General features: G+C 42.3%; 2 protein-coding genes across 5 annotated transcripts in view; one reads left to right on the plus strand and one right to left on the minus strand.

The window, feature by feature from the left end:
* The first annotated feature begins 931 nt into the window (after positions 1-931).
* On the plus strand, positions 932-10,834 carry LOC139383337 (RNA transcription, translation and transport factor protein). Of its 2 annotated transcripts, none has more exons than XM_071127841.1 (8): positions 932-1,255; positions 1,945-2,069; positions 3,187-3,286; positions 3,785-3,862; positions 4,557-4,645; positions 4,925-4,993; positions 6,983-7,031; positions 10,318-10,834. In XM_071127841.1, the coding sequence occupies exons 1-8, from the start codon at positions 1,171-1,173 to the stop codon at positions 10,470-10,472; spliced, it is 750 nt and encodes a 249-aa protein (XP_070983942.1). In that variant the 5' UTR covers positions 932-1,170; the 3' UTR covers positions 10,473-10,834. The 2 variants fall into 2 exon arrangements, with proteins under 2 accessions (XP_070983942.1, XP_070983941.1); XM_071127840.1 differs by having other exon boundaries at positions 1,045-1,255; positions 3,187-3,284; positions 3,774-3,862; positions 10,318-10,650.
* Positions 10,815-21,527, minus strand: part of LOC139383335 (nidogen 2a (osteonidogen)) — a 91,191-nt gene continuing 80,478 nt past the window's right edge. For 2 of the 3 annotated variants that reach the window (XM_071127837.1, XM_071127839.1), the window contains 4 exons: positions 17,129-17,286; positions 12,876-12,999; positions 12,142-12,254; positions 10,815-11,216 (listed from right to left, as the gene is read on the minus strand). In XM_071127837.1, the coding sequence (XP_070983938.1) occupies positions 12,143-12,254; positions 12,876-12,999; positions 17,129-17,286 (394 nt within the window). In that variant the 3' untranslated portion in view covers positions 10,815-11,216; position 12,142. The remainder of the gene's footprint in view (positions 11,217-12,141; positions 12,255-12,875; positions 13,000-17,128; positions 17,287-21,527) is intronic. The other variant, XM_071127838.1, reaches the window with a different exon arrangement.

A 21,527-nucleotide genomic window follows, 5' to 3' on the forward strand; every position in this document is an offset into this window, starting at 1 on the left:
GATTTTACAAGTTTTAAGTGTTGTGTGTGTCTCTTAGGAACAGGGCACCCCTCAGGGGTTATATCTGGAGTCTCGTAGGAAGTAGATGTTTAAGAGATGAAAAATATTCCTGGAGTGATTGATGCACTTTGGATGAATCGTGTGGTGAATGAAGAAAAATTAAGAGTTTATATGTTCTTTTGTTTTTTGATAGGGAGTCTCTCCCTACTCAAGTGCAGTTAGGGTTTATTATTACAGAGTCTGAGCATTTATCCCAAGACCAATGGGATAAATGCGATCATTGTAAAGCTTTTGGTCATGTTTCAAGTGTTTGCAGAAGGGAGTTGTGGAAAATATCATATGCGTTTGTGGTGGGAACCATGAAGCCACGTCTTTCGAATGCCCAAAGTCAGCGCTATCCAGAGCATATCATATGCAGCAGCTGTTAATAAAAGGGTTGAGGGTTTGAATGGTGCACTTGAAGAGTCCATAGTGGTGGATAGATCTTCACTGCAGGCTGCAGGGGTTGCCTTTCACCGGCTGGATCCTGACATTTTAAAGGTTAAGAAGGTGGCCTTTATAGCTATGGTGATAAATTGCACTGCCAAGGTGGAGAGAAAGTCCAGGAAGATAGAAATTATTGTGGAAGTGGCAGAGCGGTTCCTGGGGCTGAAAGATTTCTCTGCGAAGGAGTTATATGGAATATTATCACAAGCCGTAGCACCCTCTCAGGCCCTAGAGCCTGAGAAGGGACATATGGAGAATTGAAAGAAGAAAGAAGTGGGAGTTTAATTTTGTTTTGTCAGTGTACTATTTTTTAAATGTAGGTGTTAGTTTCCCTATCATGTATGGGGGCTAGTGGCGCAGCGGTCCAAGGCACTGCATCTCAGTGTCACTACAGACCCTGGTTCGATTCCATGCTTTATCACAACAGCCTGATTGGGCGCTGTCCATTGGGCAGCGCACAATTGATCTAGCGTCGTCGTGGTGAAGGGTTTGGGCGGGTTAGGCCGTCATTTAATAAGAATTAGTTCTTAATTGACTTGCCAGGTTTAATAAAATGTATGGATTTTCTTTTTACCTTATTTTGGTTTCAACCCGTCCAGTTGGTGGCGGCAATACACCTTGTTGGGTTGTAGTCCACAGAAGAACTCTGTGCGTCTCTGCTAGGAGTTCCACTGTTTGTGACCTATGAAGGTAGAACCACTTGACAAAATGTTTAGAAGAAAACTGACAGCGTTGGATTACCATAACCCCTCTGGATTTGACTGCAACGGTAGCTATAACAAAACCACGATAAACAAGCTATCTGCAAGTGAATGACGTGCACTTTCAGAGCCACCCATGGCCATGCTCAGAATATGTAGCATCTAGCTAGCTAACGTTAGTTGTTACCGTACCGTATTTTGATGTTACTCTAGTCTAAAACATTTCGATACGGCCATGTCTGTAATATGTATGCATGTTTTGTTAATCTTAGCTGTGTTTAATAATACAACATTATTAACCTGTGAGTCTTGTTAGGTGGTCCAGGTTTTGTGCATTTGCAAAGCTAACTAGCTTTTTGGGAGCTAGCTAAACCAGATAGTTGGCTAACTAGCATAGCTAGTTTACTAACAGCAGTGCCATCGAGGCAGTGGAGACGGAGAACGCAACTAGGTAATGTTAGATAATTAGCTAACTTTAGCTAGGCTATGTGTGGCATCTGAAAGTAATACTCTCTCTATTCCGTGTTGGTATATTACAAGTGAATTGTCTTAGGAATTTTACAGAATTTTCTTATGCGAATTTCTGCCGGTTCAAAATAAATGTGAATGCTTTATCTTTGTCCTATTTACATAATATATTATTCCCACTGGCTCCCCAGTTATAACACAGCCTATAATTTAACACATGAAATCTATTATTACCACTATTTGTGCATCTAGTTATTGTGTCACTGTCTTCATGTTCTGCTTTGCACAGATGAGACAGAGTTCAGGAATTTCATTGTGTGGCTGGAAGACCAGAAAATCAGACACTACAAAATTGAAGACCGGGGCAACCTGAGAAATATCCCCAGCTCGGAATGGCCCAAGTCCTTTGAGCAGGTGAGCAGCAAGACTTGCTGCAGGGTCAGTCAAAGGTCTGTTCATATTACATCTGAGAAATTACAACCTGGATTATGTTCAGTAGGGCGCACTGTAACACAGTTGCGATGGAAAACTAAAATCTGTGTTTTTTTATTATTGTGCAAGTTCACGTAGTATCTCCATGTTTCATAATGGTCTCCTTACTGAACTGGGTTCTTTTTCCACTTTATCAGCGTATCTAGGAGGATCTGTTCTCAACCCCTTCCCTAACCGTTTACATCACAGGCAAAACAATAGAGCCAGTCCAAGGCCAAATGGTGTCAAGTGTTGCAGATGGAAATCCCATGAATAGAGCAGACATGGATGTTTGTTCTACATGACATATTTCTATCTGAACATTCCAAAACGTCCTGCTGAACACGCCCCAGGATTAGTCTGTAGATCTAATCATCCTAGAATGCTGAAAGCAATCCGATTTACCGGCCTAATCACTGGTCTCCATAGCTGTGACGCTCTCTTTTTCATTGGAGAACCTCCATTGGGGTTGTGAAGTTACCATCCCGTTTTCTGTCCAGGAAGCACCCTCTCCACGAATCCTTTCGCTACCAACTGCCATTTTTAAGAAAGTGGCGAGGGGAGAACGGGATGAGGAAAGACTCTTGAGACATAGCACACGTCAGCGCTTGCATCAGAAACCTTTGTCTCCAGGCTTGAATAGTTCCCCAGTGTGATGAGTCTGGACAGTGCTGCTCAAGGAGAAACTACAATTTTTTTTCATGAAATGTGAATGGCGGCATTTGAAAACAATTGGTCAGCCATGTCTCACCTGCGGTGTATTAAATAGGAACCAAACGGAAGCAAACAGGGAGGGACCTATGTGCATTTGTCCAATAAATGCTTTTTTTAGTTTTACAGTGAGCGCTGATGAATACACAAGCTCTGAATTAAAGAGCTACATGTTGAAAGCTAGTAACGACACCACTCCGATGGAGTAAACCATTTTGAAGAAGATTGTATCACGGTTATGGTCTCAGGAATCTTGTATTCAAGGTACCCTGGGTCATATTCTGTAAGACACACTGTGACAAGTTTTCTCCCTTCTGAACATGAGCTTGATTTTCTGTTTTCTACGTAGTATCTTCAAGATGTAAACTGCCCATTCAGTGTCCAAGAGAGACAGGAGTCGGTGGACTGGTTGCTGGGTCTAGCAGTTCGGTTCGAGTATGGAGACAATGGTACTGTACCATCCATTTACTCCTTATATCTCTTGAAGGGACTAGCGTTATTTTCCTAGGTGTGATTCGGTATTTTGAATGTCAGCCACTAGATGGTAGCATTGTATTAACAGTGGCAACTTTAACTTTGACTGCTCCACCATAAGGGGTCATTTATTTGTACCTTTTATTTAACTAGGCAAGTCAGTTAAGAACAAATTCTTATTTACAATGAAGGCCTAGGAACAGTGGGTTAACAGATTTGTACCTTGTCAGCTTGGGGATTCGATCTTGCAACCTTTCGGTTACTAGTCCAACGCTCTAACCACTAGGCTGCCTGCCTAGTGGTTAGAGGGATAATCTAATTGTGGTTCCACCCTCTGTTGCCATACACTGTTAGTGTCCAGGAGTGTTAAATGACTGAGTTTACACACTATTAAAGCAAGTATTTTGTAATAAGTGGGGGGCATGGACTAAGTGGTCACTTTCTGGATGTTGTGTGTCCCACTGGCTCCCCAGTTGAGAAGTACAAGAACTGTCCGCCAGCCACGGCCACCAAGGCGGAGAAACCCTCGGATCCACTCATCCATCTGGACAGTGAGCTTAACCACTCTTTCATCTATTCCTCTCTCCCCTTACCCCTCTACTCATCTCTCTCATCCTCTCTTCACTCCTCCTCTGTCCCTTATGTTTTGTGATAAAATCATCATTGTACACAGCAACCTCCCACTGCTATGGGAATGTAGAGGCTGACAGTGGTGACTAGAAACATTGGATACCTCAGGCTCATGTGGTGCCTTTCACTAGCTACTCTTCTAGCGTAGGCACCATTCCTTTGCTGTATGCTCATTACCTACCTGGCCTGCTTAGGCTCGACTTCCCTTGAAGATGGTTTATTCCCAGTGATTACATATGGTTATCTTTTGTTTTATTACCATGCAAAACAAGATGAGAATCAAACCAACAGGGACAGTTGTGACTCCAGCTGACATTATGAATGTCAGCAGGCCCATGCTGTATTTAAAATAAGTGCTTCAAGTTTTATTGTCACTTGCACAAATATAGTGAAATGACTAACTTTTTCAAAACAATGCAGTAATCAATATCTGTAGTACTATAAAGTAAAGTAGAACACAAACGCACAAGGAATAGAAATGAACACAAAGTAAGCTACTGAATGTACAGGGTCAGTGCGAATACCATATTCACAATGTGCAGGGATACTGGAGTGGTAGGGGTAGATATGTATAGTGTTAAGGTGACTGGGTGTGTTCCCTTCTTGCTCCGCAAGGCAACAACCCAGATTTTAAGGCTGGCGTGATGGGCCTGGCTAACATGCTGAAGATCCAGCGTCACGACGACTACCTGGTCATGCTGAAGGTGAGAACCAGCAGTCATCAAGCGGGACAAATGTACTAAGGCCCTTTTCACACTACTGAGCCAAGCTGTGCCTAGCGGTAGTGCGATGGCCTAGTTACGCATCCACCATAGTTACTGGAACCTTGCTGGAAAGGACAATGTAAAATGAAAATATCAGAACCAGTTCGGATTGGCGCTATACTGTGAAAAGGGTGTTACTCAGTTCTTATGACGATGTTGTAAATGATGACCCTGTGCAGATTTGGCAGCAATGGTGTGGTTATTCTACTTGTCCAACAGGCTATAAGGATCCTCATCCAAGAGAGGCTGACCCCAGAAGCTATAGCCAAGGCCAGGCAGTCTAAAGAGGTGAGATACTGAGGCAGATCCACCCTCCCGCCTACACATTTAGGCCTCATCAAAATGACAAAGGTTTTAAAACGTGATCTGAAAGAATGCCCACAATATTTCAGAACTGGGTCCAAACAGGACAGGTTTTGTATTTTTTGGACCATTTGCACAAGGCAAGCACACTCAAGTGTACAAAACATCTGAGTACTGGTTTAGGATCAGTTTAGCCTTTTTTAAATCACAATGAATAAAATTATATGGACAGGGGTGGGGGCACTCTACTCTGAGACACTTGACACAGTGGCTTGCGAAAGTATTCACACCCCTTGGCATTTTTCCAATTTTGTTGCCTTACAACCTGAAATATTTTTTGTTTGTTGGTGTGTATCATTTGATTTACATAACATTACACAACCACTTTGAAGATGCAAAATAAAAAATTGTGAAACAAACAAAAAAGACAAACTGAAATTGAGCATGCAAAACTATTCACCCCCCAAAGTCAATACTTTGTAGAGCCATCTTTTGCAGCAATTAAAGCTGCAAGTCTCTTGGGGTATGTCTCTATAATCTTGTCACTTCTAGCCACTGGGATTCTTTGCCCATTCTTCAAGGCAAAACTGCTCCAGCTCCTTCAAGTTGGATGGGTTCCGCTGGTGTACAGCAATCTTTAAGTCGTACCACAGATTCTCAATTGGATTGAGTTCTGGGCTTTGACTAGGCCATTCGAAGACATTTAAATGTTTCCCCTTAAACCACTCGAGTGTTGCTTTAGCAGTATGCTTAGGATCATTGTCCTGCTGGAAGGTGAACCTCCATCCCAGTCTCAAATCTGGAAGACTGTAACAGGTTTCTTCCAAGAATTTCCCTGTATTTAGCGCCATCCATCATTCCTTCAATTCTAACAATTTTTCCAGTCCCTGCCGATGGGGGGAAAAACATTGAACATGAAGTTCTCGGGGTGATGAGGTGTTGGGTTTCCTTGATGGCCAAAAATAGTACCTTCCATATGTTTGGGGAGTCTCCCACATGCCTTTTGGTGGGTGAACACCAAATGTATTTGCTTGTTTTTTTTCTTTAAGCAATGGCTTTTTTCTGGCCACTCTTCCGTAAAGCCCAGCACTGTGGAGTGTACAGTTTAATGTGGTCCTGTGGACAGATACTCCAATCTCCGCTGTGGAGCTTTGTAGCTCCTTTAGGGTTATCTTTGGTCTCTTTGTTGCCTCTGATTTAATGCCCTCCTTGCCCGGTCTGTGAGTTTTGGTGGGTGGCCCTCTCTTGGCAGGTTTGTGGTGCCATATTATTTCCATTTATTTTTAAAAATAATGGATTTAATGGTGCTCTGTGGAATGTTCAAAGTTTCAGATTTTTTTTATAACCCAACCCTGATCCGTACTTCTCCACAACTTTGTCCCTGACCTGTTTGGAGAGCTCCTTGGTCTTCATGGTGCTGCTTGCTTGGTGGTGCCCCTTGCTTAGTGGCGTTGCAGACTCTGGGGCCTTTCAGAACAGGTGTGTGTATGTATATGAGATTATGTGATAGGTCATGTGATATTTAGATTACACACAGGTGGACTTTATTTAACTATGTGACTTCTGAAGGTATTTGGTTGCACCAGATCTTATTTAGGGGCTTCATAGCAAAGGGGGTGAAAACATATGCACCCACCACTTTTCAGTTTTATTTTATTTTTTATTAAAAAAAATTAAACAAGTTTTTTCATTTCACTTCACCAATTTGACTTTTTTGTGTATGTCCATTATATGAAATCCAAATAAAAATCAATTTAAATTGCAGGTTGTAATGCAACAAAATAGGAATAACGCCAAGGGGGATGAATACTTTTGCAAGGCACTGTACATAGATCCTCAGTGTGATGGGTAAGGCCTGTGTGCAGTGGTCTGCAAGTCATCTCCGTGGCTACGCTATTTTAAGAGGACGGCTGTATATTGGCACTTCCTGTGTCCCCTAATTGCTGTGATGTCTCTTCCTGTTTTTGCCTCAAGGGTCTCCCCGTGGCCTTGGACAAACACATCCTCGGCTTTGATACTGGAGGTGAGTGCTCGCAGTCGAGTATTTTAAGTAATGCACACGGACACATTTCAAACTGCAGTGTATTATCCTCAAAGGGACTAGTCCCTAAATGACATTTTGAAGTGCTTCTGTAACTGCAAATGCTTACGATGTCAATTCCCTGTTGTGCCCAAGACGATTATTATAATAAGTCTCTACACATTTCTATTTGACAATTATAAAACGCAATACAAACATGAGGATACAATGCATTTAAGTAAAAAATGTATTTCCATTGTGGTCCTCTTCAAACATGTTACACAATCACAGCCAAAAGCTGAATTGCAGTAAATATCACATGGCCCAAATAATTAAATACTGCAAAGAACAAAACATAACACATTTGAATAGTCCTCCAGATAAGTGGTTGCTCTCCTTGGGAATAGCTTGCAGAACTAGCCAGCCAGCTTTCTTCACTGTCCAAACCACGTTGGTTGCAACCACTTGGGAGTAGCCTGGCTCCGCCTTGCAAATCTTTCCACTGCTTAGGCACCCTCGCTGAGTTGAATCGCATCCCGTACCTCCTCAGTCCAAGTAATCTCCAGTGGTGTTCTCTAGGCTGAATTGTCTCCCAGTCCCAATGTAGCAGGCTTCCATTACAGCAACACGATTCAACAGTCTGTCCAAGCTGTCCGACACCTCAAGAGGACATCCCCGGCATGAGCTCCCCAAATCAAAACTGCATTGACAAGCAGTGCAATCAATCTAATAATCGATTTATTATTGAAAATACGATTTCAGATCACGAGATTTGTGTGATCGCTATCTTCCTAAAACAACATAATAAAATTAACAATACATTTGCAGGAGCTAACAGCCCAGCTAGGCTGCCCCCTAGGGCACCATGGCAAACCCGTTCTGTCCTATTGATATGATTGACAGAATAGTAATGGAATTTATCTTGACTACTGTTGATGTAGGATTGCTATTGCCATCACATAGTCGAGATCTGATCCAGATCTGTTGGAGATGCATCCGGGCAAAGAAAACGACATGGAATGTGTCAGTGGAGACGAGTGACATTTTCCTGTGAACCACTGTTTGAAGTGGCCTGTCATGTCAACATAAGCAAGCTGTGTCAGTGCAGGAGTTGTATGTACTTGCCGAGAGGTGTGTACATTACCGTTCAAAAGGTCTGGATCACTTAGAAATGTCCTTGTTTTTGAAAGTAATGCTCTTTTATTTTTTGGGGGTTCCATTAAAAGATCAAATTGATCAGAAATACAGTATAGACACTGTCTTTCAAAGATAATTTGTAAAAATCAAAATATCTTCATTGTAAAGGGTTTAAACACTGTTTCCTATGCTTGTTCAATGAACCATAAACAATTAATGAACATGCACCTGTGGAACGGTCGTTCAGACACTAACAGTTTACAGATGGTGGTCAGTTATGAAAACTTAGGACACTAAGGAGGCCTTTCTACTGACTCTGAAAAACACCAAAAGAAAGATGCCCAGGGTCCCTGCTCATCTGTGTGAATGTGCCATTCGTCATGCTGCAAGGAGGCACGAGGACAGCAGATGTGGCCAGGGCAATAAATGAATTGCAATGTCCGTACTGTGAGACGCCTAAGACAGAGCTACAGGGAGACAGGGCGGACAGCTGATCGTCCTCGCATAACACCTGCACAGGATCGGTACATTGAACATCACACCTGCGGGACAGGTACAGGATGGCAACAACTGCCCGAGTTACACCAGGAACGCACAATCCCTCCATCAGTGCTGAGAGAGGCTGGACTAAGGGCTTGTAGGCCTGTTGTAAGGCAGGCCCTCACCAGACATCACCGGCAACAACGTCGTCTACAGGCACAAACCCACCGTTGCTGGACCAGACAGGACAGGCAAAAAGTGCTCTTCACTGACGAGTCGCGGTTTTCTCACCAGGGGTGATGGTCAGATTTGCGCTTATTGTCGAAGGAATGAGCGCTACACCGCGGCCTGTACTCTGGAGCGGGTTCAATTTTTGGAGGTGGAGGTTCTGTCATGGTCTGGGGCGGTGTGTCACTGCATCATCGGACTGTGCCTGCAATGACGACAAGCTATCTCAACGCTGTGCGTTACAGGGAAGACATCCTCCTCCCTCGTGGTACCCTTCCTGCAGGCTCATCCTGACATGACCCTCCAGCATGACAATGCCACCAGCTATACTGCTCGTTCTGTGTGTGATTTCATGCAAGACCGGAATGTCAGTGTTCTGCCATGGCCAGGGAAGAGCCCGGATCTCAATCCCATTGGGCACGTCTGGGACCTGTTGGGTTGGAGGGTGAGGGCTAGGGCCATTCCCCCCCCCCAGAAATGTATGTGAACTTGCAGGTGCCTTGGTGGAAGAGTGGGGTAACATGTCACAGCAAGAACTGACAAAGCTGGTGCAGTCCATGAGGAGGAGATGCACTGCAGTACTTAATGCAGCTGATGGCCACATCAGATACTGACTTACTTTTGATTTTGACCCCCCCCCCCTTTGTTCAGGGACACATTCCATTTCTGTGGAACTTGCTCAGTTTGTCTGTTGTTGAATTTTATGTTCACACAAATGCAGTTGACAGTGAGGATGTTTCTTGTTTTTGCTGAGTTTATATTTCCTGAATGGATTATCTACACATTAGTCCGGTGTTTCAATGGCACGTTGTGTTAGCTAATTCAAGTTTATCATTTTAAAAGACTAATTGATCATGACAGAACCCTTTTCCAATTACGTTAGCACCGCTGAAAACTGGTGACTAAAGAAATAAAACTGTCTTTCTTTAGACTAGTTGAGTATTTGGAGCATCAGCATTTGTGGGTTTGATTACAGGCTCAAAATGGCCAGAAACAACTTTTTAACTAACACAACCTGCCATTGGGAAACAGGAGTGATGGTTGCTGATAAATGTAGATATTCCAATAAAAGAAAATCTGCTTTTTCCAGCTACAATAGTAATTCACAACATGAACCTACACTGTATTTCTGATCAATTTGATGGACAAAAAAGATGCTTTTCTTTCAAAAACAAGGACATTTCTAAGTGACCCAAAGCTTTTGAATGGTAGTGTATGTATGGAAGTTAAATTTTTTTCGGGTCACTACAAATGGCTTCTTTTTTTTTTTTACACAGCATTTAGAACCTAGGGAAAACAAAAGCATGATTGCATGCATCCTTAATCCTGTCAACGTGTTCCTACAGTCATACAAGAATTCAACTGTGACCTTGATCATTGACTGAGCATAATCTCATGTCCTGGAACACGGCCTCCAAACGGTGTGCTGCTCCTTTCTCTGCAGACGCTACCCTGAACGAGGCGGCTCAGATCCTGCGCCTGCTCCACATTGAGGAGCTGCGAGACCTGCAGACCCGGATCAACGAGGCTATCGTAGCTGTCCAGGCCATCATCGCAGACCCCAAGACAGACCACCGCCTGGGCAAGGTCGGCAGATGACCTGGCCTGCCTGAACCCTTGACCTCTGCCCTATAACTCCCAACACACGCAGTCTGTGGAAAAGCAGTACCAGTCACACAAACTATACATGGTCCCAGGACCCTGTTCTTATTCTATTTTCGCCTCCCCCTTTTTGATAAGGAGCCGGGAGGACTGGAATTAAATTGTCTTGTTTTGGAGGGGGTGGGGCTTTTTTTAAATATGAAAATTAATGATTTTTAGATTTTTTTTTAATAAGAAATGGTAAGTTCTCAGATTCTTTGCTGAAATGACCCATTTCTGTTTAAGTCCTGAATCACATTTTATTGTTATAAATATCACATCTTATAAAAAAGGATTAAAAAAAAAAATATGGTAAAACAGATATTTGAGAAGACAATTCTTATTAGTTCACAGAATACTCATACTGCATTGCTGTGTGTTCATTCAATACACAGTTATAACAGGACTTGTGGCTCAAAGATCTTATTTTAAAGCTATTTTCTTTGGCTTTCTTTAAAAAGTCACATACAAAAATACAGTAGAAAGTAAGAAATGAGGTATAAAACAAATGTACAAAACTTTTTTTGCGGGGAGGGGGGGTTGTCGCAGTTGGTGTTTTGTAAATTTGCTGTGGTTGGTGGAATACTTGCTCCATCGCGAGTCTTCTTTCGCCGCCTCTGTAGCAGTGTATGACGAAAGGGTTCTCACGGGCAAGCCTGCCAAAATAGCACCATAAACACGATTGTCTCTATCATTGTCTCCCTGCAACAGATGACAACCACATTAGGGCCACAGGAAGGATAGCAGACATCCTTGATGGCTACCCCACACTCAGCTAAAAAAAAAAACTAACGTCAGTCACAGAACAAACATTACTTTCCAAACTTGTCATTTTAAAAAAAAAATCTCCATAAATACCCCTCTTTGTACATTTCAAGAGTGCTCCCAACAAACGCAAGACTGTCATCTCATAGGGCTCTTGCCGCTAGATTTCTATGGCTTTGAAGTGCTTTGATGTCTAAGCGAGGACCGGTCAAATTTCGTCACCTAGGTCTGAAGTACAGTGATTTAGCAGCAGGTGCCTTCTACCCACCCCCTGAGGAACTTCCGAGTTGACAGGTTCTGTTTCAAGGCTGTTTGTAATGCTTCTGTTATGTCATTTTAGTTTATTTTTTTTTTTTTGCAGGTGTCCGCTCTGATACTGTCACATAATAACTAAGCTTGTGAGAAAGCAGGGAGCCTTAACACTGGGGACCATACTTCATCTGCAGAGTTGCAAAAATATAAGAATTTCAGGCTACATAGACAGCTTTTATCTTACCTGACACCCAAAAAGGCATAAGCCATACAGTACAATTCAAGTGGAACAGTTCATCTGACTTATTTCCACCAGATGTGTAAAACCACTGACAACAGTGAATGCTATTGCTGGTGTTCCATATTGTTTTGCAGGCGCTGCACAGATTATCAGATTTCAATTTAGAGGAAAGTGTCTTATCAATTCATATGATATAGCAATCTTCTGAGATGCACAAGCACCACTGCAAAACAGACAACCTGGAACATCACCAATAACATGAGTTAAGATTTGTGTGTGAGCCCACATAATTATGTTTCTGTAGCATGAGGCAGCTTGATGTAAAAGTTGACCACATGGACTGGACGCTATAAAGATGTACACTGTTACCTTATAGACAGTGGGTGGTAGCTATGGTGACGCCGTACAGGTGAGACCTCTGGTCAGGTAGGTACTCGTCTGTGAACTGGCTGCTGTCCCGACTCAGAGCAATGACTCCGTCCCTACAAACACCACAGAAAAACAAATGCATATTCAAGTTTGAACAAAGTGCCCTAATGAAGAGTTGTGATGGAGAGCTAGATTCCATCCGTGGTACTGAAGTTCGGCATTACAGTATGATTTAAATTTAAAGGCAATGTTTCAACATTTTGCGGGACTGCATTCACGGTAAATGCTTGTCAGCTCAACTTGAAATGACTTTTACATTTCAATCACGCAATAACAAATTGAATCGAGCCCTAACTGTTTCTCCCTGGCTTTAACATCAATACCCTCTCTGTTCAAGACAACAGCTAATGATGAACATTACTAGATACTTTCATTCAATGCGCTTGCTTGGACCTTATTGGTCTTTTGTGTTTTGGTACACTATTTTTTTAAATGTAAATTGTATTCGCAATTCAGCTGGTTGCTGCCAGTTGTGCAATGTGTTGTTGAAGAGTTTTGATTTGAAGTTTTTTTAACCACTCATACCATTACACTGAACCTAAAAATAACACTACTTTAAACATTACTTACAGGGTTTGCATGCAACCATTGCACCCATCGACCTCCATCAAAGCACAGCTTTAAGTATTTGACATAACTACGACTATTTAAACCCAGATATGTTCCTCTCTTACCTCCTCCAGTCTGTGAAATAGAAGTGGTTGGCATAGAACACCATACTGAATGGGTAGTTCAGGTTGCTGTGGATCACCCTTCTACCCGTCCCATCGGACGCAATGCACTCCAGACGCTTGGTCCCTGTGAGAGGGAAAGAGGGGAGGACACAGAGAAAAGATAAGAGATTGGGGATGGTAAGGGAGAGATTTTATAGGTTTCATCAGGTTGATAACAGTATAAGCCCCTTTCATAGTATACAGTCTGTATGCATCTGAACTGTGTATCACCTCTGACTCTGCTCCAAAACAGCTTGGCCCCATCCCCACTAACTCGAGAAATGTCCATTATTCAATCTCCCCCCAAATGTTGTGACAATGCAGAGGGCTCTGTATAGCTCCGCATTGACAAGATTGCTTGAGGGTAGGTGGGCGTTGGGCCGTGGGAGGTCATGTATAAACACAAACTCACTTCCTTGAGAACAGCTCTGTTCTGCTCCGCGAAGCGCAGGAAGTATGAATGCCCTGACTTCCGCAGAGGCCTCATAGCAGTAAATGCTGTAAGGCCAATACAGAGCCAGATTGACCATAAATCGGCTTTCACATGCTGACCAAACTGGCTCCAGCCGTGAGTCTGCTGATTTTGTCTATCCCCACCAGACGAGTTTATGACAAGCAGGTTAAAATACCAAAATCAACTGTAACAACTATCAGTGGTGTATTGCTATCTGGTTTAAACGTCACAAACGTTTTGAATAGGCTGTATTGCAGCAATTAGGCAACCAAGAAAGGCTAGTGCGTCCCCAACAAATGACAGCAATAGGCTAATGATATTTATTTTACAACTGGTTTACTTATAATCCATTTTAAACTGAGCACACAATTAAAAAGACATATCAAACTTAATTTAGCCAACAAAAATGTCTCGATACAATGAAACAAAACACGCTGCATATATTCATAAATATGCCTACAATGACATACAGTAATAATAATGACAAAATACTGTAAATACGAAAAAATCAATTACGTTCTAAAATTGCATCCTACCTGAATAGCGAGTTGCTTGTGCCTGCATTTGGCCGCGCCAACGTTCTTTCCATCTTTGTTCAATACAATATTAATACTTGTCCAAATTTCACTATAGGCACTCTAACTATTTTATTTTACTTCAATCAAAAAGGCCTCAATCTTCGCCATCAATAGTAGCCCAAGACTCCTCACTATCGCCTTCCTCAGCAGCATGCATGTAACGCCTTGATCACACCAACCGTCTCGGTGCATTTGGGTACACCAGAAGTACATACAGTGCCTTGCGAAAGTATTCGGCCCCCTTGAACTTTGCGACCTTTTGCCACATGTCAGGCTTCAAACATAAAGATATAAAACTGTATTTTTTTGTGAAGAATCAACAACAAGTGGGACACAATCATGAAGTGGAACGACATTTATTGGATATTTCAAACTTTTTTAACAAATTATTCAGCCCCTTTACTTTCAGTGCAGCAAACTCTCTCCAGAAGTTCAGTGAGGATCTCTGAATGATCCAATGTTGACCTAAATGACTAATGATGATAAATACAATCCACCTGTGTGTAATCAAGTCTCCGTATAAATGCACCTGCACTGTGATAGTCTCAGAGGTCCGTTAAAAGCGCAGAGAGCATCATGAAGAACAAGGAACACACCAGGCAGGTCCGAGATACTGTTGTGAAGAAGTTTAAAGCCGGATTTGGATACAAAAAGATTTCCCAAGCTTTAAACATCCCAAGGAGCACTGTGCAAGCGATAATATTGAAATGGAAGGAGTATCAGACCACTGCAAATCTACCAAGACCTGGCCGTCCTCTAAACTTTCAGCTCATACAAGGAGAAGACTGATCAGAGATGCAGCCAAGAGGCCCATGATCACTCTGGATGAACTGCAGAGATCTACAGCTGAGGTGGGAGACTCTGTCCATAGGACAACAATCAGTCGTATATTGCACAAATCTGGCCTTTATGGAAGAGTGGCAAGAAGAAAGCCATTTCTTAAAGATATCCATAAAAAGTGTCGTTTAAAGTTTGCCACAAGCCACCTGGGAGACACACCAAACATGTGGAAGAAGGTGCTCTGGTCAGATGAAACCAAAATTTAACTTTTTGGCAACAATGCAAAACGTTATGTTTGGCGTAAAAGCAACACAGCTGAACACACCATCCCCACTGTCAAACATGGTGGTGGCAGCATCATGGTTTGGGCCTGCTTTTCTTCAGCAGGGACAGGGAAGATGGTTAAAATTGATGGGAAGATGGATGGAGCCAAATACAGGACCATTCTGGAAGAACCTGATGGAGTCTGCAAAAGACCTGAGACTGGGACGGAGATTTGTCTTCCAACAAGACAATGATCCAAAACATAAAGCAAAATCTACAATGGAATGGTTCAAAAATAAACATATCCAGGTGTTAGAATGGCCAAGTCAAAGTCCAGACCTGAATCCAATCGCGAATCTGTGGAAAGAACTGAAAACTGCTGTTCACAAATGCTCTCCATCCAACCTCACTGAGCTCGAGCTGTTTTGCAAGTAGGAATGGGAAAACATTTCAGTCTCTCGATGTGCAAAACTGATAGAGACATACCCCAAGCGACTTACAGCTGTAATCGCAGCAAAAGGTGGCGCTACAAAGTATTAACTTAAGGGGGCTGAATAATTTTGCACGCCCAATTTTTCAGTTTTTGATTTGTTAAAAAAGTTTGAAATATCCAATAAATGTCGTTCCACTTCATGATTGTGTCCCACTTGTTGTTGATTCTTCACAAAAAAATACAGTTTTATATCTTTATGTTTGAGGCCTGAAATGTGGCAAAAGGTCGCAAAGTTCAAGGGGGCCGAATACTTTCGCAAGGCACTGTACATTTCCAATGGAACACTGCAAGGTAGCAGTGCATTCTGTGTGGTGCATACGTTTGATTTATAGAGCGTATGTATCAAACTGTATGCATAGACAGGTTGAACAGAAATGGTAGCAGAAGGTGAATGTTGAACTTCTGATGCACGCATATCCAGATGATGCGGCATAATATTTTGATCAAATAGAGCTGTGGGTGTGATCGACGCGTAAGGCAGCAGGAAAGGAGTGAGAGAATGGTGCTGAAGCTTCAAATCGGGACATGTAATTTAGCCAGCTTGCTGTTGCTAGCTAATTTGTCCTGGGAGATAAACATTGGGTTGTTATTTTACATGTGGTCCTTTTTTTGGGGGGGGAATTATCTTTGTAGAATTTGGATCCATTTTGAGTAATACAAAATCTTGTGTTCTCTACTCCGACAATTAATCCTCAGATAAAAATGGAAAACATAGTTATTTGATTCATCTCTCCTCCATAATATTCTACAAAAAAAAGTGATATTCTGAAATAGAGATTTCAGAATATCACTTTTTTTTTGTAGAATATTACAGCTGTTATTCCATGTGTTCTAAATGTGAGCACTTGAGGCAGCATAGGCTACTAAGCACAGACTAATAACATAATACAACGTATTAGTGTTTTGTATGTTTTAAAGATCTGTCTTAATTAAATAATAATTCATTTCTTTGTGACGTGTATAACACTTGAATTGTGGTGTTTTTGTGGTTTATCGTTTTTACATATAGCCTACAGTAACAAAAGTAATGAAAAAAAATTTTTTTCATATTCTAATAGTAGGCCTACCTAAAACTTTCATAAACACAACCAAATACATTTTATTTTGCAATAGCATATAGGAAATGTATTTGTTATTAGCAACAATACCATCTCAGTAGTCTATTACACTTCTTATTAAGCATTGTGAAATAATTTACAATGACTTTATAAAATTATTACAAATGTTTTTATTGCGCGACCAAATCATGGGCTGGTGCCACCAGGTTAAAACGTCTGGAGCCCTGCCCTCCTGAGTGGTGCAGCGGTCTAAGGCACTGCATCTCTGTGCAAGAGGCGTCACTAGAGTCCCTGGTTCAAATCCAGGCTGTATCACATCCGGCTCTGATTGGGAGTCCCATAGGGCGGTGCACAATTGGCCCAGCGTTGTCCGGGGTAGGCCGTCATTCTAAATAAGCATTTGTTCTTAACTGACTTGCCTAGTTAAAAAAATCAAAAATAAATCAAAATCATGATCCAAGATCAGTTTAGCATTTTTCCCCCTCTTTATGAGAGTGAGGATTTGGGAAAGTAAGCTGGTTCTAGTTATATGCCTTAGGTGTGGTTCTATATGCGCCAAGCTCCTAGAGGAGGCACGGGACTCTTACCTGCATCCGCCCAGCACACCTGTCTCGTGGCTGTGTCAAAGGTCAAGGCGTTGGGCAGGCCAATCCCGTCCTTCACCAGCACCTTCCTGCTGTGGCCATCCACTGAGGATCTCTCGATTTTCGGGGCCTCCCTGTTCCAGTCAGTCCAGTACAGGGTCCTAGAGAGACAACACACAGTTAGAAAGCACTTAGAAAGGGCAATTATGGTGGTGTGGATGGTGGCTCATTTGGTTCATAAATGGTGTGTGCAAGGGTAACTGGTGGGATCGAACCCAGGTCACCCGCTCTCCAACCCAAGTCTTAACTTCCTCTAGATCTGAGGGGGCATTTGGGGTTACAAGTCTCACGGGAGGGAGTGATTCCAAATCAATTCCGCTACACATCAAGGTTGTGGGTTCAATTCCAGCACACACTGAATATGAAACCAGATAGGTACAGTGGGGCAAAAAAATATTTAGTCAGCCACCAATTGTGCAAGTTCTCCCACTTAAAAAGATGAGAGGCCTGTAATTTTCATCATAGGTACACTTCAACTATTAACAGACAAAATTAGAAAAGAAAATCCAGAAAATCACATTGTAGGATTTTTTATGAATTTATTTGCAAATTATGGTGGAAAATAAGTATTTGGTCACCTACAAACAAGCAAGATTTCTGGCTCTCACAGACCTGTAACTTCTTCTTTAAGAGGCTCCTCTGTCCTCCACTCGTTACCTGTATTAATGGCACCTGTTTGAACTTGTTATCAGTATAAAAGACACCTGTCCACAACCTCAAACAGTCACACTCCAAACTCCACTATGGCCAAGACCAAAAAGCTGTCAAAAGACACTAGAAACACAATTGTAGACCTGCACCAGGCTGGGAAGACTGAATCTGCAATAGGTAAGCAGCTTGGTTTGAAGAAATCAACTGTGGGAGCAATTATTAGGAAATGGAAGACATACAAGACCACTGATAATCTCCCTCGATCTGGGGCTCCACGCAAGATCTCACCCCGTGGGGTCAAAATGATCACAAGAACTGTGAGCAAAAATCCCAGAACCACACGGGGGGACCTAGTGAATGACCTGCAGAGAGCTGGGTTCAAAGTAACAAATCCTACCATCAGTAACACACTACGCCGCCAGGGACTCAAATCCTGCAGTGCCAGACGTGTCCCCCTGCTTAAGCCAGTACATGTCCAGGCCCGTCTGAAGTTTGCTAGAGAGCATTTGAATGATCCAGAAGAAGATTGGGAGAATGTCATATGGTCAGATGAAACCAAAATATAACTTTTTGGTAAAAACTCAACTCGCCGTGTTTGGAGTACAAAGAATGCTGAGTTGCATCCAAATAACACTACTTACTGTGAAGCATGGGGGTGGAAACATCATGCTTTGGGGCTGTTTTTCTGCAAAGGGACCAGGACGACTGATCCGTGTAAAGGAAAGAATGAACGGGGCCATGTATTGTGAGATTTTGAGTGAAAACCTCCTTCCAACAGCAAGGGCATTGAAGATGAAACGTGGCTGGGTCTTTTAGCATGACAATGATCCCAAACACACCGCTCGGGCAACGAAGGAGTGGCTTCGTAAGAAGCATTTCAAGGTCTGGAGGGGCCTAGCCAGTCTCCAGATCTCAACCCCATAGAAAATCTTTGGAGGGAGTTGAAAGTCCGTGTTGCCCAGCAACAGCCCCAAAAACATCACTGCTCTAGAGGAGATCTGCATGGAGGAATGGGCCAAAATACCTGCAACAGTGTGTGAAAAACTTGTGAAGACTTACAGAAAATGTTTGATCTCTGTCATTGCCAACAAAGGGTATATAACAAAGTATTGAGATAAACTTTTGTTATTGACCAAATACTTATTTTCCACCATAATTTGCAAATAAATTCATTAAAAATCCTACAATGTGATTTTCTGGATTTTTTTTCTCATTTTTTCTTTCATAGTTGAAGTGTACCTATTATGAAAATTACAGGCCTCTCTCATCTTTTTAACTGGTAGAACTTGCACAATTGGTGGCTGACTAAATACTTTTTTGCCCCACTGTATATACAGTGCCTTCAGAAAGTTTTCACACCCTTTGACTTTTTCCACATTTTGCTTAATTACAGCCTGAATTTTTTATTGATTAAGTTGAGATTGTGTGTCATTGGACTACACACAATACCCCATAATGTCAAAGTGGAATTATGTTTTTAGAAATGTTTACAAATTAATAATAATAAGCGGAAATGTAATGAGTCAAAAAGTATTCAACCCCTTTGTTATGGCAAGCCTACATAAGTTCAGGAGTAAAAATGTGCTTAAGTCACTTAAGTTATCTTGGCAAAGGAGAAATGCTCACTAACAAACATGTGCAAAAATTGTGCACAATATTTGAGAGAAATAAGCTTTTTCTGTGTATGGAAAAATGTGTGGATATTTTATTTTGGCTCATGAAACATGGGACCGACATGTGGCGTTTATATTTTTGTTCAGTATAAATAATAAAAGAAGAACGCTTGAGTTACTCCAGAGCGAACATTGTATTTGGGAAAAGGCCAGGTCTTTGGACGTGACTTCAGTGTAATTTTGCTTCGCATGATTGGGCTTCATGATTAACCATGTGCTTTTTGATTCCTGAGGCTGGACAGACATGTGCACCCACTCACAGCCAATTCCTCTACCAGATATAAACCCAAATTTAATGTATGGCAAACATCAAAAAAACACACGCAAACACATGCATACATTTTGCCGAAACAAACACACAAGCCTATATCCTAAATACACATACACAAAACCCATTTCTCACTCACACACTCACACACAGTACACACACACTCGTGCACTTGTAGCTGTGCTGATTGCTGATCTTGTGGGCCGAGCAGAGCGGGCCAGGAGTTCCTCCAGATGTGGAGTGGGGCTTAGATAGACAGACAGGCTCAGAATGTGTGGTTCCTTAGAGGGAGGGGGAGAGAGAGAGGGGGAAGGAGAGAGTGGTTGCTTTGGCAATTAGTAAGTAAGTAAGCCTTGTACGAGCCAGAAAGGCTCTTGCCCTATGGACCAATCTCCTGTTTTCCTCCTGTCAGTTTCGCAATACAACTATGTACTATACCAAAAGTATGTGGATACCTGCTCTTCGAACATCTCATTCCAAAATCATGGGCTTTAATAACATGGAGTTGATTCCCCATTTGCTCCACTCTTCTGAAAAGGCTTTCAACTAAATGTTGGAACATTGCTGCGGGGACTTGCTTCCATTCAGCCAAAAGAGTATTAGTGAGGTCGGGCACTGATGTTGGGCAATTAGACCTGGATCACAGTTGGCATTCCAATTCATCCCAAAGGTGTTCGATGCGGCTGAGGTCAGGGCTCTCTGCAGGCCAGTCAAGTTCTTCCACGCCGATCTCGATAAACCACTTCTTATGGACCTCACTTTGTGCACGGTGGCATTGTCATGCTGAAATAGGAAAGGGCCTTCCCCAAACTGTTGCCACAAAATTGGAACCACCGAATCGTCTAGAATGTCATTGTATGCTGTAACGTTAAGATTTCCCTTCACTGGAACTAACTCCAATGGCGGAGAGTTTTTTACCACTCCAGCCGACACTTGACATAGGCTTGTGTGCGGCTGCTCGGCCATGGAAACCCATTTCATAAAGCTCCTGGCGAACAGTTATTGTGCTAACGTTGCTTCCAAAGACAGCCTGGAACTCGGTAGTGAACGTTGCAACCGAGGACAGACGATTTTTACGTGCTACGCGCTTTAGCATTCGGCTGTCCCGTTCTGTGAGCTTGTGTGGGCTACCACTTCGTGGCTGAGCCATTATTGCTCCTAGACATTTACTCTTCACAATAATAGTACTTATAGTTGACTGTGGCAGCTCTATCAGGGCATAAATTTGACGAACTGACTTGTTGGAAAGGTGGCATCCTAGGACGGAGCCATGTTGAAAGGCACTGAGCTCTTCAGTAAGGCCATTCTAGTGCCAATATTTGTCTATGGAGATTTTTGGCTGTGTGCTCAATTTTATACACCTGTAAACAACAGGCGTGATTGAAATCGTCGAATCCACTAAGGGGTGTCCACATACTTCTGTATATATAGTGTATACTTTCGTCATACTAATAAAGCATTTAGAATTGAATTGCGATAGAGAAAGAAAGAGATTGGGAGAGACAGGGCCAGTTTAGATATCTTGATTTTTCCCTTCAGTTCCTATCTCAACTAATTTATCTACCTCCCTCTCTATTTCCCTGTTTCTGTCTCTGCTTCAATCTGTCTCTTTCTATCCCTCTTTTGCCTTCTCCTTCATCAGTTGTCTCCATCCGCTGTCAACCTCAGGGTAGGTCCCCAATGGCACCCTATTCCCTATACACTGAGTGTACAAAACATTAAGGATACCTGTTCTTTCCATGACATAAAC

Source organism: Oncorhynchus clarkii, chromosome 25 (assembly GCF_045791955.1).
Source record: "Oncorhynchus clarkii lewisi isolate Uvic-CL-2024 chromosome 25, UVic_Ocla_1.0, whole genome shotgun sequence".
In the NCBI taxonomy this organism is placed as follows: domain Eukaryota; kingdom Metazoa; phylum Chordata; class Actinopteri; order Salmoniformes; family Salmonidae; genus Oncorhynchus; species Oncorhynchus clarkii.

What these genes read in the sequence shown, in the direction of transcription:
- LOC139383337 (XM_071127840.1), top strand. Translation starts at nt 1,171, where the DNA reads ATGAAGGTAGAACCACTTGACAAAATGTTTAGAAGAAAACTGACAGCG. An exon ending in TCCACTCATCCATCTGGACA is followed by an intron (nt 3,863 to 4,556) that starts GTGAGCTTAACC and finishes TTGCTCCGCAAG; the next exon opens with GCAACAACCCAGATTTTAAG. An exon ending in CCTCGGCTTTGATACTGGAG is followed by an intron (nt 7,032 to 10,317) that starts GTGAGTGCTCGC and finishes CTTTCTCTGCAG; the next exon opens with ACGCTACCCTGAACGAGGCG.